The 18,076-nt window shown below is 45.7% G+C and overlaps 1 protein-coding gene across 1 annotated transcript in view; it reads left to right on the forward strand.

Annotated features, from left to right (window-relative positions):
• Window positions 1–18,076, forward strand: part of LOC128701788 (G-protein coupled receptor GRL101-like) — a 692,032-nt gene that overhangs the window by 609,539 nt on the left and 64,417 nt on the right. Inside the window, exons 19-20 of the mRNA XM_070105094.1 lie at window positions 8,571–8,642; window positions 10,522–10,720. Coding sequence (XP_069961195.1) covers window positions 8,571–8,642; window positions 10,522–10,720 — 271 coding nt within the window. The remainder of the gene's footprint in view (window positions 1–8,570; window positions 8,643–10,521; window positions 10,721–18,076) is intronic.

Raw genomic sequence — 18,076 nt, forward strand, 5'->3', positions numbered from 1 at the left:
ATTGTAGACGTTTCGCCATCCAGTGGCTTTATCAATACAGATTCTAGGACATAATAGGAAGACAGTAGAACTATATACAAAAGATGAGGTAATCAGTCCCTCAGTCTTGGAGTTAGTGTTCACAGCATCGTGGTGGAGGAGAATCTGGAGCAAAGGCAAGAAGACTGGCGGTTATATAGGCGTCAGTGGATAAGGACGTGTAGCAGACGAGGACATAGTCACTGGTAGGCGGGATTCCCCAGTGGAAGTAGGTCCTACCCAAAGGGATGGGTTAGTTGCAGCAGCCGTGAAGAAGGTCTTGTAGATGTCCTCTGAACCAATATTCCATGATGTTGCAGTGTCTGACAAGTTGTGCAAGAAAGGTATAAAATACCGACAATATGGGGAATCCCGCCTACCGGTGACTATGTCCTCGTCTGCTACACGTCCCTATCCACTGACGCCTATATAACCGCCAGTCTTCTTGCCTTTGCTCCAGATTCTCCTCCACCACGATGCTGTGAACACTAACTCCAAGGCTGAGGGACTGATTACCTCATCTTCTCTACATAGTTCTACTTTCTTCTAATTATGTCCTAGAATCTGTATTGATAAAGTCACTGGATGGCGAAACGTCTACAATAAAGATACCCAGATGTTGCACATGTGTCTTAACTTTCATATTGTCGATATTTATACCTTTCTTACACAATATTGTGTGTTGCTGGAAGTGTCATGGAAGATCTAGCGAGCCAGCGCCAGGCTGGAGCCCATCTGGACTGTTCCGCCAGTGTTGGTGTGTTTGGCGATAGTTTGTAAGAGCTTTGGCGTTTTTGTGTGGAAGAAGAGGAAGACGGATTTCGTGGCTTTAGAAAGTTTCTCAAGCCGTTCGTGTTCTTGTGTTTGTCTGAAGGTGTGAGTAATGAGGAACTGTTCGTCTTCCATCTGGTAGTGGGGCGAGATGAGCGTGAGGAAGTGGAGGACGAAGAGTGACATTGAAAGTAAGGGATGTGGATGGGATGACTTTGTGTGGACTCCAACTCAAGGTTAACTTTATTCCCAACATTTTGGTGTTGTTTTGAGTTCTCTGTCCCCTTCTCTTGCTAATCTTTATATTAATTATTTCGAAGCTGGTGTGCGCAGTTCTCTCAGGCCTCGCTATGTAGTTGATGATGCCTTTGCTCTTGGCCACATGATTCAAGTTTCTTCCATTTCTTGACGCTGTTAACAATTTTGATTCATCCATCAAGTTCAAAGATGAGTGGAATGAGAATCTAACTCTTTGCTTCCTTTTCTTGATGTTCAAGTCCGTCCTTGATACTGTGTCAGGCACAGCAACATATTGGGATCGTGATGCAGAGGAATTTTTCAAAGTTTGCCTAACATATATTATTATTATAATCAGAAATAAGCGCTAAGCCACAAGGGCTATACAGCTGCCTAACATATAGACACGACCTATTTACACTAGTGGGTTTTCCCACTAATGACTTAGTCTACCACTACTCAACTTCATCTGTCATCAGCATATAAGCGTCATCGCTGCAATTTTATCAAGATTGATGGACTGAACACATCAACTCCAGGATCTAGGACTGATTACCTCAAGCTTCTCGTTACTGACCTTTCTCTGCATTGGACTAAAGAGACCACTGGCTGGCGAAACGTTTCCTGAATTCTTAAATAAAGATACCTTAAGGTGGCACACGTCTCATTTATCAACTTGTCAGGTATCTGAACCATATATTAAAAAACTACTGCCACTACTATTACTACTACTATTACTACTATTATTACTACTACTACTACTACTACTACCACTCTCTTCTTCCCTCGCCCCCCAACTGTCTGGTGGTTTCCGTCTTCTCTACTTTTGCCGCTCCAGTAGTGTCTGGACAATAATCCAGGACAGACCGAATCATCGTCATTAAGTTTGTTTCCTAACTGGGAGTTTTTTGGTAACTTGATCCAGCCATCATATTGTAACTATTGTTAGGTAAGACACATATGCAACAGTTAGGTATCTTTATTACGAAACGTTTCGTAATAAAGTTACCTAACTGTTGCATATGTCTTACCTAACAACCTGTCGGTATTTTATACCATTTTAATGTTCATATTGTAACTATTCATTGACAACCGACTCTTATGGTAGTCAACATTATTCTTGGTTGCCACAGCATTTGATATTCTTGACTATTACACTGACGATCAGTGGTGGACCTATATTTTTGGGGCCCTGAAACTTAAACTGTTATGGGGGCTCTTTCGCAGCCCCTTCACATACAGTAGACCCAAAAAATTTAAGAAAACGTGGACTAAAGTCACTTTGGGGTCTCTCCGGGATTAAAAACCCTGAAGTTTAAGCTTCGTAGTAGATCTGTCCATTCTCCCTTTATCTACTTCCCTTAGAACTTTCTTTACCTTTCAACTTAATTGGGAATATACAAACAGACGTTATAATAACCTATATTATATAATAAGTTAGACTATCTTATGAATGGAAATAAAATACCAGAAATTAAGAAAATATCTTAAAATCTTTGGTACCAGAAAAGAAATTATATACAATTGATATGATCCACAGTCAGCACTCCTGGCCCCATATCACTCACTTATTTACCCCTATCTCACCTATGGAATTTGTGCATGGGGCTCAACAACAATAAACCATCTCAGACAATTAATTATCCAACAAAAGGCTGCAGTCAGAATGATAACAAATTCCCACTACAGGCAGCACACTCCACCAATATTCAAAACTCTAAACCTACTCACCATACAAAACATCCATACTTATTACTGCACCTACTACATACATAGAACACTTAACTCTGATATAAACCCTCCCCTCAAACGTCTCCTTACCAACCTCAACAGAACACTGGACCATAACACAAGACACAGATCACTCTTTGATGTTCCTCGTGTCCATCTCACACTATGCAAAAACTCAATGCACATAAAAGGCCCTAAAATCTGGAATTCATTACCTGTAAATATAAAAGAAACACTGTTTATAAATTCAAGTCTCTTCTCAAAAATCACTTACTCACCCACAACTAAATAAATACTGAATAATTGTATCTCAAATGTTTCTCATTATTGTATCTCATAAATGTCTAACCTGTGACCCAATCAAACTTCTAATTACATTACCTAACATAATACTCCATTCTACTGATTACTCAGCAACACAGTAAATGACCAAATGACCTGTCTTTGTAATACTAACTTGTACTAAATTGTTATCTGTTAACAATAATTTTTGTACCACTGAATATATCATTGCTTAGTTAATCTTAAGTTAATTTTAACCTGCCCATAATGCTCTAAATACAAGGGGCTTCGGCATGTTGCACTTTAACTACTGTATTCCTGTACTTCCCTGTATCATGTTCAAATTAATAAATAAATAAATAAATAAATAAATAAATTAAATAAATCAATAAATACTGCCGCAAATATTCTCCCGTTTACCGTTGTACGTCCCTGATTTTGTGTACAGATATTCTCTCTCGGTATATTCCGTTTACAGTATATATTATTTGCGCTAACTGACCGTTTTCTTGAGGTAATTTTTTATTCGTGAAATTCCACCATATTTATTAGCAATTACGAAAAACTTTCACGAATGAATCACGCATCATGATTCACAAGTTAGCGTGTAACTGATCTCACACAGATGTGAATCACGAATCATATGATTCACAAGTTAGCGTGTAACTGATCTCACACACATGTGAATCACGAATCATGATTCACAAGTTAGCGTGTAACTGATCTCACACAGATGTGAATCACGAATCATATGATTCACAAGTTAGCGTGTAACTGATCTCACACAGATGTGAATCACGAATCATATGATTCACAAGTTAGCGTGTAGCTGATCTCACACAGATGTGAATCACGAATCATATGATTCACAAGTTACCGTGTAACTGATCTCACACAGATGTGAATCACGAATCATATGATTCACAAGTTAGCGTGTAGCTGATCTCACACAGATGTGAATCACGAATCATATGATTCACAACCATTGAGACTTGGGCTTACAAACCTCCAAAATGAACCTCCAAAATGAACCTCGAAAATGAACCTCCAAATTGAACCTCCAAAATGAACCTCCAAAATGAACCTCCAAAATGAACCCCCAAAATGAACCCCCAAAATGAACCTCCAAAATGAACCTCCAAAATGAACCTCCAAAATGAACCTCCAAAATGAACCTCCAAAATGAACCTCCAAAATGAACCTCCAAAATGAACCTCCAAAATGAACCTCCAAAATGAACCTCCAAAATGAACCTCCAAAATGAACCCCCAAAATGAACCTCCAAAATGAACCTCCAAAATGAACCTCCAAAATGAACCTCCAAAATGAACCCCCAAAATGAACATCCAAATTGAACCTCCAAAGTGAACCTCCAAAATGAACCTCCAAAATGAACCTCCAAAATGAACCTCCAAAATGAACCTCCAAAATAAACCTCCAAAATGAACCTCCAAAATGAACCCCCAAAATGAACCTCCAAAATTAACCCCCAAAATGAACCTCCAAAATGAACCTCCAAAATGAACCTCCAAAATGAACCCCCAAAATGAACCTCCAAAATGAACCCCCAAAATGAACCCCCAAAATGAACCCCCAAAATGACCTCCAAAATGAACCTCCAAAATGAACCTCCAAAATAAACCTCCAAAGTGAACCTCCAAAATGAACCTCCAAAATGAACCTCCAAAGTGAACCTCCAAAATAAACCTTCAAAATGAACCTCCAAAATGAACATCCAAAGTGAACCTCCAAAGTGAACCTCCAAAATGAACCTCCAAAATGAACCTCCAAAGTGAACCTCCAAAATGAACCTCCAAAATGAACCTCCAAAATGAACCTCCAAAATGAACCTCCAAAGTGAACCTCCAAAGTGAACCTCCAAAGTGAACCTCCAAAGTGAACCTCCAAAATGAACCTCCAAAGTGAACCTCCAAAATGAACATCCAAAGTGAACCTCCAAAATGAACCTCCAAAATGAACCTCCAAAGTGAACCTCCAAAGTGAACCTCCAAAATGAACCTTCAAAATGAACCTCTAAAATGAACCTCCAAAATGAACATCCAAAATGAACCTCCAAAATGAACCTCCAAAATGAACCTCCAAAATAAACACCGAACATCACGTAAATCGTAAAAAAGTTCCAACATGTACAGAACAAAACTCATCATAAAGGGCGAAACGTTTCCTAAATAATAAAATGTCTAGCTGCTACACATGACTTACTGGTTCACACTAAGGTATGTTATTACGATAATATAATGTCTTTCTTTACTACCAGTACATGTACAAGGTATACCAGTACATGTACAAGGTATACCAGTACATGTACAAGGTATACCAGTACATGTACAAGGTATACAAGTACATGTACAAGGTATACCAGTACATGTACAAGGTATACAAGTACATGTACAAGGTATACCAGTACATGTACAAGGTATACAAGTACATGTACAAGGTATACCAGTACATGTACAAGGTATACCAGTACATGTACAAGGTATACAAGTACATGTACAAGGTATACCAGTACATGTACAAGGTATACAAGTACATGTACAAGGTATACCAGTACATGTACAAGGTATACCAGTACATGTACAAGGTATACAAGTACATGTACAAGGTATACCAGTACATGTACAAGGTATACCAGTACATGTACAAGGTATACAAGTACATGTACAAGGTATACCAGTACATGTACAAGGTATACAAGTACATGTACAAGGTATACCAGTACATGTACAAGGTATACCAGTACATGTACAAGGTATACAAGTACATGTACAAGGTATACCAGTACATGTACAAGGTATACCAGTACATGTACAAGGTATACCAGTACATGTACAAGGTATACAAGTACATGTACAAGGTATACCAGTACATGTACAAGGTATACCAGTACATGTACAAGGTATACAAGTACATGTACAAGGTATACCAGTACATGTACAAGGTATACAAGTACATGTACAAGGTATACCAGTACATGTACAAGGTATACCAGTACATGTACAAGGTATACAAGTACATGTACAAGGTATACCAGTACATGTACAAGGTATACCAGTACATGTACAAGGTATACAAGTACATGTACAAGGTATACAAGTACATGTACAAGGTATACAAGTACATGTACAAGGTATACAAGTACATGTACAAGGTATACAAGTACATGTACAAGGTATACCAGTACATGTACAAGGTATACAAGTACATGTACAAGGTATACAAGTACATGTACAAGGTATACAAGTGCATGTACAAGGTATACAAGTACATGAACAAGGTATACAAGTGCATGTACAAGGTATACAAGTACATGTACAAGGTATACAAGTGCATGTACAAGGTATACAAGTCCATGTACAAGGTATACAAGTACATGTACAAGGTATACAAGTACATGTACAAGGTATACAAGTACATGTACAAGGTATACAAGTACATGTACAAGGTATACAAGTACATGTACAAGGTATACAAGTACATGTACAAGGTATACAAGTACATGTACAAGGTATACAAGTACATGTACAAGGTGTACATGTACAAGGTATACAGACCATACTTGACATCAGTGACATACTACTCTATAGAAGATTGCTTGTTATGCTGAGCATTTCCCGAAAATTAGGTCAGTTTTGTCCCAGGATGCCACCCACACCAGTCCACTAACATCCAGGATGCCACCCACACCAGTCCACTAACACCCAGGATGCCACCCACACCAGTCCACTAACACCCAGGATGCCACCCACACCAGTCCACTAACACCCAGGATGCCACCCACACCAGTCCACTAACACCCAGGATGCCACCCACACCAGTCCACTAACACCCAGGATGCCACCCACACCAGTCCACTAACACCCAGGATGCCACCCACACCAGTCCACTAACACCCAGGATGCCACCCACACCAGTCCACTAACACCCAGGATGCCACCCACACCAGTCCACTAACACCCAGGATGCGACCCACACCAGTCCACTAACACTCAGGATGCGACCCACACCAGTCCACTAACACGCAGGATGCGACCCACACCAGTCCACTAACACCCAGGATGCGACCCACACCAGTCCACTAACACCCAGGATGCCACCTACACAAGTCCACTAACACCCAGATGCCACCCACACCAGTCCATTAAGACCCAGGATGCCACCCATACCAGTCCACTAACACCCAGGATGCCACCCACACCAGTCCACTAACACCCAGGATGCGACCCACACCAGTCCACTAACACTCAGGATGCGACCCACACCAGTCCACTAACACGCAGGAAGCGACCCACACCAGTCCACTAACACCCAGGATGCGTCCCACACCAGTCCACTAACACCCAGGATGCCACCTACACAAGTCCACTAACACCCAGATGCCACCCACACCAGTCCACTAAGACCCAGGATGCCACCCATACCAGTCCACTAACACCCAGGATGCCACCCACACCAGTCCACTAACATCCAGGATGCCACCCACACCAGTCCACTAACACCCAGGATGCCACCCACACCAGTCCACTAACACCCAGGATGCGACCCACACCAGTCCACTAACACTCAGGATGCGACCCACACCAGTCCACTAACACGCAGGATGCGACCCACACCAGTCCACTAACACCCAGGATGCGACCCACACCAGTCCACTAACACCCAGGATGCCACCCACACAAGTCCACTAACATCCAGGATGCCACCCACACCAGTCCACTAACACCCAGGATGCCACCCACACCAGTCCACTAACATCCAGGATGCCACCCATATCAGTCCACTAACACCCAGGATGCCACCCACACCAGTCCACTAACATCCAGGATGCCACCCACACCAGTCCACTAACACCCAGGATGCGACCCACACCAGTCCACTAACACTCAGGATGCGACCCACACCAGTCCACTAACACGCAGGATGCGACCCACACCAGTCCACTAACACCCAGGATGCGACCCACACGAGTCCACTAACACCCAGGATGCCACCTACACAAGTCCACTAACACCCAGATGCCACCCACACCAGTCCACTAAGACCCAGGATGCCACCCATACCAGTCCACTAACACCCAGGATGCCACCCACACCAATCCACTAACACCCAGGATGCCACCCGCACCAGTCCACTAACACCTAGGATGCCACCCACACCAGTTCACCAACACCCAGGATGCCACCCACACCAGTCCACTAACACCCAGGATGCCACCCGCACCAGTCCACTAACACCCAGGATGCCACCCGCACCAGTCCACTAACACCCAGGATGCCACCCACACCAGTCCACTAACACCCAGGATGCCACCCACACCAGTCCACTAACACCCAGGATGCCACCCACACCAGTCCACTAACACGCAGGATGCGACCCACACCAGTCCACTAACACCCAGGATGCCATCCACACCAGTCCACTAACACCCAGGATGCCACCCACACCAGTCCACTAACATATCCTAATGTTCTCCAGCCGTACTCATTATAATTCTCTGTTCCTCCCCGCAGAGATTTAAGGAACAACGCCATTGAGACCCTGAGTTACCAGCTCTTCCATCACATACCCAGACTTCACCATCTGTGAGTACTCTAATGTGTATGTTGATATTCTGTGGTTAGAAGTACTCGTTAGTTGCAACCATTTTGTTTACATGTACTCATGTGGTCGCAACCATTTTGTTTACATGTACTGTATGCAACCATTTTGATAGTCTGTGGTTAGAAGTACTGGTTAGTTGCAACCATTTTGTTTACATGTACTCACGTGGTCGCAACCATTTTGTTTACATGTACTCACGTAGTCGCAACCATTTTGTTTACATGTACTCACGTAGTCGCAACCATTTTGTTTACATGTACTCACGTAGTCGCAACCATTTTGTTTACATGTACTCACGTAGTCGCAACCATTTTGTTTACATGTACTCACGTAGTCGCCACCATCTTGTTTGCATGTACTCCTGTAGTTGCAACTGCCCTGTTTGTATATTATGTCTGTAGTAAACGATAACCTGAGGCCTCGTACTTGTAGGAAGCTCCGAGTTATCGTTGCAACTACGGGAGTACATACGAACAACACGATTACAGCCACGTGAGTACATACAAACAAGACAGTTGCAACTACGCGAGTACTAACTCAGGTCCTCCTAATAGTGAAATATCCTGTACTTAAAATCTAGTGCTCAATAGCTGCTTAAATACAGCTGTCAACTTCATCCTGTTCCCTGTCTATTAAGCTACTGTAGGTAAGAGATCTTATCTTGTAAATAAAACTAGTTAGAAACCCTAACAAAACCTATTAAAACCTTTTGGAAAAACATGGGGTAAACTACGGTGGTTAATAATTGTTAAATACAGTGGTAGAAGATAATTAAAACAGATGGTCTGAGTGATGTGATATTTAATTATAATCATGGGGGAGCGCTAAACCCGTAGGATTATACAGTGCCAGTTGGGGGGGGGGAGATGGGAGGCATTCAGGCTCAATTCAGGGAACTGGAGCACAGATTCAATTCCCTAGATCAAGAGCCCCTCACCAGCATCAAGGAACCTCCCTTGAGGCGAATGCTGTGATAGAAAAACAGGCCTTATCTCTAGGCTTTATTAAACACAGAATCCATAGTACATGACTGAACAACAAAGGCAATAATAAATAAAGCAATAATAAATAAAGCTATAACTACTGGCCACATATTTTAAGCTCACCATGTAATCTGCATCATCAGCATATCTGTATAAGAGAAACAACACAACGAGAGCTGAGCTGCTAGCATCGACTACTTTGTTGTTGTTGTTAAAGGCCACTGAGAGGTGGTGCAGTATTGTGTCCTGCTGCTGCTCCCTCCAGGAGTAGTATCACTACACGGAGATAGTTGAAGCATAGCGGTTATAGGAACTTTGTTGTTGTTAAAGGCCACTGAGAGGTGGTGCAGTATTGTGTCCTGCTGCTGCTCCCTCCAGGAGCAGTATCACTACACGGAGATAGTTGAAGCATAGCGGTTATAGGAACTCTGTTGTTGTTAAAGGCCACTGAGAGGTGGTGCAGTATTGTGTCCTGCTGCTGCTCCCTCCAGGAGCAGTATCACTACACGGAGATAGTTGAAGCATAGCGGTTATAGGAACTTTAATTGCATTGGTCAAAAGTGGTTAAAATGCAGTGGTAAAGGCTGTTTCAACACAATGGTAAGAGACAAAAGCACAATGATCATTTAAAAACAGCACTATTGCAGTGTTAAAAACAGCATCGCTGCAGTGTTAAAAACAGCATCACTGCAGTGATAAAAACAGACTTCAAGCTTTGGCTGACAGATTTCAGTCCATGTTATATGTAATGGAATATGATAGAGACATAGCTAGCTTTTGTTACCATCATGTTGCTGTCATATGGAATTGGGTAGCAGTACATTGATGATACAATCTGCTGTGTTAAATTAAACATTATACCTTGTTATGGTGACAGGGAGACGGATGAGTGGCGGCTGTGTTGCCTGGCAAGACATGTGGAGAAGTGTTTACCAGTGGCTGACGAGTTCTCCTCCTGTGAGGACCTGATGTCCAACCTGGTGCTGCGGGTGTGTATCTGGATCCTCGGCTTCATAGCTCTCCTCGGTAACTCCTTTGTCATCATCTGGAGGAGCATCTATTCCAGTGGCAACAAGGTGAGGCCTTGGTGTGTGTCAGTGGAGCATCCAGACACTGGTCACGTGTTAGGCTAGGGAAGCCTCAAAGTAATATGCATGTCGAAAAACAGAGACTCTTATCATTACTACTGACTGGAGACCTCAGTTCGAGGTCAGGATATACAGTAGAAATCTTTTTCCTTTTTTCTTGTACTAACACACACACACACACACACACACACACACACACACACACACACACACACACACACACACACACACACACACACACACACACACACATCGTGATGGCAAGGAGAACGAATTGTACGTGAACGGTATACAATACCGACAAGTTGGAGTTGGTGTGAAGATCACCGTATAGAAGGCAAAGGACCCAGGAGAATGAGGAGAGCAGTCGTAGAGCCAGAAGGGAGGCCCAACGACAATACGAAAATGACATAGCAGGGAAAGCCAAATCTGACCCGAAGCTGTTGTACAGCCACATCAGGAAGAGAACAAGAGTCAAGGACCAGGTAATCAGGCTGAGGAAGAATGAGGAGAGATCACAAGAAGCGACCACAAAGTATGTGAGGAGCTCAACATGAGATTCAAAGAAGTGTTCACAGAGACAACAGAAGGGACTCTTGACAGAGGTGGGGTACACCATCAAGTGTTGGACACAATACATACAACCGAGAAAGAAGTGAAGAGGCTGCTAAGCGAACTAGATACCTCAAAGGCGATGTGTAGACAGCCTGTACTATCTGCACAGACAGCTTATGCTGTCTGCCAGCTTAGTTCATATTTTGTGGCACTCAGGTGCTGCCTTCTCTAGGCCTGCCCAGGCCAGTGGGACGCTGGTCCCATTCGCTCTCACTCACTCAGCGGCCCAGATTCAGACAAGTCTACTCCCTCTCTCCCTCATGGGCATGGTCCTCCCGGGCCATGGGCACAAACACACAAGCCTGTGTACCCACCACGACTTTGCAAAGCAAGAACCCTCTGCAACCATATAATTGACTCCACGCCACTGCATTACACCAATAAAGTCATGTTTCACATTGGTAGCAGCGGTGGTCACAGCAGTTGTGTTTGCCCGGAGAGAGGAAGGAAATAGAATGAAATTGTGATACTTCATCACCCAACGCAAGACCTATCCGTCTCTCAACGAGTTATCCTGGTGTCATGTCTGCACGTTTCAGCATCCAGACACAGGTACAAGCAGGATCTAGCCGAAATTTACCGAATTCCTTCGAGAATTCTAAGTGACCCCACGCGACAGCGTCCCACACTGTTTCTCAAGTCACGTGTTCAACATCTCTTGTATGTTCTGCTGTTGTTGTTGTTCAGCTCAGCACAGCTATTTCAGCAAGCCAGAGGTGAGTTTTGTGATGATTTCTGCATCCAGTGTGCGTGTCTCCGTGTTTGTGGGTGGGAGAGGAGGAAGTGGCCAGATCCTCCCTCGCCATACACTCACCCACCCTCCTCGCCACCACACTACCATACACCACCATGCCATCACTCCCTTTGCTGTGTTTTCTGATGTTTTCCATGTGAAAACATCTGAGGCCACTCGAAGCTATGTGGATCAGCATGCCATGTAGATCACAATGCAACGTGGATCCCAACGCCTCATGGGTGTGGACGAAGCCAGGAGGATCTACAAGCCAGGTGAGTTACCGAGCCAGATGTCCCAGGCCACATGCTCTGGTCTGCTTCTGCCCGACTTCATGACGTCACGATGTCTGCCTGACGTCACCTCCAGACGTCTGATGACGTCACCATGCTGCTGACATCACCTCACGATATCATGCCTACATCACATGATGTCACATCGAGTGTTTCAGTAATTATGTCAGTATTGTCGAGAAGATTGAGAGAAGATACATGTCGTGTGTTAATTAATTCCTCTCAGTTAGTGTTCTCACATGTTAGTGTATGGCTTAGTGTCAATTTTGTGCACAGAAAAGCATCATTTGCTAGATTAAGCCATGTTGTGTCGCATGTATCGCGGGTGTGTGTAAAGTTTTCCATGTGTCCAGTGTGGTCTTGAGCACAGACCCTAGAGTAGTACCACTGTGTTACTTGTCACTCGGTGTGACCAGTGCATTTGACAGCTGATATTAGTCAGCTTGAGCATATGAGCCCCTTATCCAGAAAGCTCTTATGCTCGTCACTCATAGATGTTCTGCAGAATTGTACCTGCTACGATTCCCATCGAGATTTGTTTCACTTCACCTCCAGACCGTCAGAGCGCAGTTATATGTAGAGAAAGAAGTCTGGGGATGCTTAGACTAACCTCTGCTATAACTCCAACTGTCGAGAGAATGACACTCATCAAGCCGCAGTTTAAGCCCTGTCGGCAGGTGCTGTCAGCCTCGTGTCACACGCTTCAGTGAGCTCCAGCACAAAGATGTCACTTTGCTAGCTCGCTCACTGCAGTCTGGTGTATGATGTTAAGACTCCTAGATATTTCGCCGAGTCGTCTCTGCCACGACTCCACGCTCACCGGCAATGACAGCCCAGCGACAGTACCAGTCGAGAAGTGTCCTCCTGAGTTGCTTGCCAGAAGTCCTGCCCAGTTGCCGAGTTTTGACGACGCCTCACTCGAGGGCACCAGCATGTGCCCCAGGTTGAGTGAAACCTGCAGCGACTCTTACGATGACTGCTTCACCGTTCCAGAGGAGACCATACCCTGTTACATCACAGCTCAGCAGCAACCACCCATGGAGGTACTACCATCCTGTGGTAGTAGGTTCGTAGACAGCAACCACCCAGGGAGGTACTACCATCCTGTGGTAGTAGGTTGGTAGACAACAACCACCCATGGAGGTACTACCATCCTGTGGTAGTAGGTTGGCAGACAACAACCACCCATGGAGGTACTACCATCCTGTGGTAGTAGGTTGGTAGAGAACAACCACCCATGGAGGTACTACCATCCTGTGGTAGTAGGTTGGTAGACAACAACCACCCATGGAGGTACTACCATCCTGTGGTAGTAGGCTGGTAGACAACAACCACCCAGGGAGGTACTACCATCCTGTGGTAGTAGCTTGGTAGACAACAACCACCCAGGGAGGTACTACCATCCTGTGGTAGTAGGTTGGTAGACAACAACCACCCATGGAGGTACTACCATCCTGTGGTAGTAGGTTGGTAGACACCAACCACCCATGGAGGTACTACCATCCTGTGGTAGTAGGTTGGTAGACAACAACCACCCAGGGAGGTACTACCATCCTGTGGTAGTAGGTTGGTAGACAACAACCACCCAGGGAGGTACTACCATCCTGTGGTAGTAGGTTGGTAGACAACAACCACCCAGGGAGGTACTACCATCCTGTGGTAGTAGGTTGGTAGACAACCACCCAGGGAGGTACTACCATCCTGTGGTAGTAGGTTGGTAGACAACCACCCAGGGAGGTACTACCATCCTGTGGTAGTAGGTTCGTAGACAGCACCCACCCCGGGAGGTACTACCATCCTCTGGTAGTAAGTTGGTAGACAACAACCACCCAGGGAGGTACTACCATCCTGTGGTAGTAGGTTGGCAGACAACAACCACCCAGGGAGGTACTACCATCCTGTGGTAGTAGGTTGGTAGACAACAACCACCCAGGGAGGTACTACCATCCTGTGGTAGTAGGTTGGTAGACAACAACCACCCAGGGAGGTACTACCATCCTGTGGTAGTAGGTTGGTAGACAACAACCACCCAGGGAGGTACTACCATCCTGTGGTAGTAGGTTGGTAGACAGCAACCACCCATGGAGGTACTACCATCCTATGGTAGTAGGTTGGTAGACAACAACCACCCAGGGAGGTACTACCATCCTGTGGTAGTAGGTTCGTAGACAACCACCCAGGGAGGTACTACCATCCTGTGGTAGTAGGTTGGTAGACAGCAACCACCAAGGGAGGTACTACCATCCTGTGGTAGTAGGTTGGTAGACAACCACCCAGGGAGGTACTACCATCCTGTGGTAGTAGGTTGGTAGACAACAACCACCCAGGGAGGTACTACCATCCTGTGGTAGTAGGTTGGTAGACAACCACCCAGGGAGGTACTACCATCCTGTGGTAGTAGGTTGGTAGACAGCAACCACCAAGGGAGGTACTACCATCCTGTGGTAGTAGGTTGGTAGACAACCACCCAGGGAGGTACTACCATCCTGTGGTAGTAGGTTGGTAGACAACAACCACCCAGGGAGGTACTACCATCCTGTGGTAGTAGGTTGGTAGACAACCACCCAGGGAGGTACTACCATCCTGTGCTAGTAGGTTGCTAGACAACAACCACTCAGGGAGGTACTACCATCCTGTGGTAGTAGGTTGGTATACAGCAACCACCCAGGGAGGTACTACCATCTTGTGGTAGTAGGTTGGTATACAGCAACCACCCAGGGAGGTACTACCATCTTGTGGTAGTAGGTTGTTATACAGCAACCACCCAGGGAGGTACTACCATCCTGTGGTAGTAGGTTGGTAGACAACCACCCAGGGAGGTACTACAATCCTGTGCTAGTAGGTTGGTAGACAACAACCACCCAGGGAGGTACTACCATCCTGTGGTAGTAGGTTGGTATACAGCAACCACCCAGGGAGGTACTACCATCCTGTGGTAGTAGGTTGGTATACAGCAACCACCCAGGAAGGTACTACCATCTTGTGGTAGAACGTTGGTATACAGCAACCACCCAGGGAGGTACTACCATCCTGTGGTAGTAGGTTGGTAGACAGCAAACACCCAGGGAGGTACTACCATCCTGTGGTGGTAGGTTGGTAGACAGCAACCACCCAGGGAGGTACTACCATCCTGTGGTAGTAGGTTGGTAGACGGCAACCACACAGGGAGGTACTACCATCCTGTGGTAGTAGGTTGGTAGACAACAACCACCCAGGGAGGTACTAACATCCTGTGGTAGTAGGTTGGTAGACAACAACCACCCAGGGAGGTACTACCATCCTGTTGTAGTAGGTTGGTAGACAGCAACCACCCAGGGAGGTATTACCATCCTGTGGTAGAAGGTTGGTAGACAGCAACCACCCAGGGAGGTATTACCGTCCTGTGGTAGAAGGTTGGTTGACAACCACCCAGGGAGGTACTACCATCCTGTGGTAGTAGGTTGGTAGACAACAACCACCCAGGGAGGTACTACAATCCTGTGGTAGTAGGTTGGTAGACAACAACCACCCAGGGAGGTACTACCATCCTGTGATAGTAGGTTGGTAGACAACAACCACCCAGAGAGGTACTACCATCCTGTGGTAGTAGGTTGGTAGACAACAACCACCCAGGGAGGTACTACCATCCTGTGGTAGTAGGTTGGTAGACAACAACCACGCAGGGAGGTAATACCATCCTGTGGTAGTAGGTTGGTAGACAGCAACCACCCAGGGAGGTACTACCATCCTCTGGTAGTAGGTTGGTAGACAACAACCACCCAGGGAGGTACTACCATCCTGTGGTAGTTGGTTGGTAGACAACAACCACCCAGCGAGGTACTACCATCCTGTGGTAGTAGGCTGGTAGACAATAACCACCCAGGGAGGTACTACCATCCTGTGGTAGTAGGTTGGTAGACAACAACCACCCAGGGAGGTAATACCATCCTGTGGTAGTAGGTTGGTAGACAACAACCACCCAGCGAGGTACTACCATCCTGTGGTAGTAGGCTGGTAGACAACAACCACCCAGGGACGTACTACCATCCTGTGGTAGTAGGTTGGTAGACAACAACCACCCAGGGAGGTACTACCATCCTGTGGTAGTAGGCTGGTAGACAACAACCACCCAGGGAGGTACTACCATCCTGTGGTAGTAGGTTGGTAGACAACCACCCAGGGAGGTACTACCATCCTGTGGTAGTAGGTTGGTAGACAACAACCACCCAGGGAGGTACTACCATCCTGTGGTAGTAGGTTGGTAGACAACAACCACCCAGGGAGGTACTACCATCCTGTGGTAGTAGGCTGGTAGACAACAACCACCCAGGGAGGTACTACCATCCTGTGGTAGTAGGTTGGTAGACAACCACCCAGGGAGGTACTACCATCCTGTGGTAGTAGGTTGGTAGACAACAACCACCCAGGGAGGTACTACCATCCTGTGGTAGTAGGCTGGTAGACAACAACCACCCAGGGAGGTACTACCATCCTGTGGTAGTAGGTTAGTAGACAACAACCACCCAGGGAGGCACTACCATCCTGTGGTAGTAGGCTGGTAGACAACAACCACCCAGGGAGGTACTACTATCCTGTGGTAGTAGGTTGGTAGACAACAACCACCCAGGGAGGTACTACCATCCTGTGGTAGTAGGCTGGTAGACAGCAACCACCCAGGGAGGTACTACCATCCTGTGGTAGTAGGCTGGTAGACAACCACCCAGGGAGGTACTACCATCCTGTGGTAGTAGGTTGGTAGACAACAACCACCCAGGGAGGTACGTACTACCATCCTGTGGTAGTAGGCTGGTAGACAACAACCACCAAGGGAGGTACTACCATCCTGTGCTAGTAGGTTGGTAGACAACAACCACCCAGGGAGGTACTACCATCCTGTGCTAGTAGGTTGGTAGACAACAACCACCCAGGGAGGTACGTACTACCATCCTGTGGTAGTAGGCTGGTAGACAACAACCACCCAGGGAGGTACGTACTACCATCCTGTGGTAGTAGGCTGGTAGACAACAACCACCCAGGGAGGTACTACCATCCTGTGGTAGTAGGCTGGTAGACAACAACCACCCAGGGAGGTACTACCATCCTGTGGTAGTAGGTTGGTAGACAACAACCACCCAGGGAGGTACTACCATCCTGTGGTAGTAGGTTGGTAGACAACAACCACCCAGGGAGGTACTACCATCCTGTGGTAGTAGGCTGGTAGACAACAACCACCCAGGGAGGTACTACCATCCTGTGGTAGTAGGTTGGTAGACAGCAACCACCCAGGGAGGTACTACCATCCTGTGGTAGTAGGTTGGTAGACAGCAACCACCCAGGGAGGTACTACCATCCTGTGGTAGTAGGTTGGTAGACAACAACCACCCAGGGAGGTACTACCATCCTGTGGTAGTAGGTTGGTAGACAGCAACCACCCAGGGAGGTACTACCTTCCAATCAAGTGAGTGTGAAACAGAATCCTGTAAAATTTTACATGATGGTGGGATTGCTGGTGTCTTTTTTCTGTTTCATAAACACGATGGATAACTTGCTACTTCTACTTACACTTTGGTCACACTACACAGGTATATAAATACTTATATACATCTAGGTTTTTCTCCTTTTTCTTAATAGTTCTTGTTCTTCTTTATTTCCTCTATTCTCCATGGGGAAGTGGATAAGAATCTCTCCTTCGTAAGCCATGCTTGTCGTATGAGGCAACTAAAA

Source organism: Cherax quadricarinatus, chromosome 96 (assembly GCF_038502225.1).
Source record: "Cherax quadricarinatus isolate ZL_2023a chromosome 96, ASM3850222v1, whole genome shotgun sequence".
Classification (NCBI taxonomy): domain Eukaryota; kingdom Metazoa; phylum Arthropoda; class Malacostraca; order Decapoda; family Parastacidae; genus Cherax; species Cherax quadricarinatus.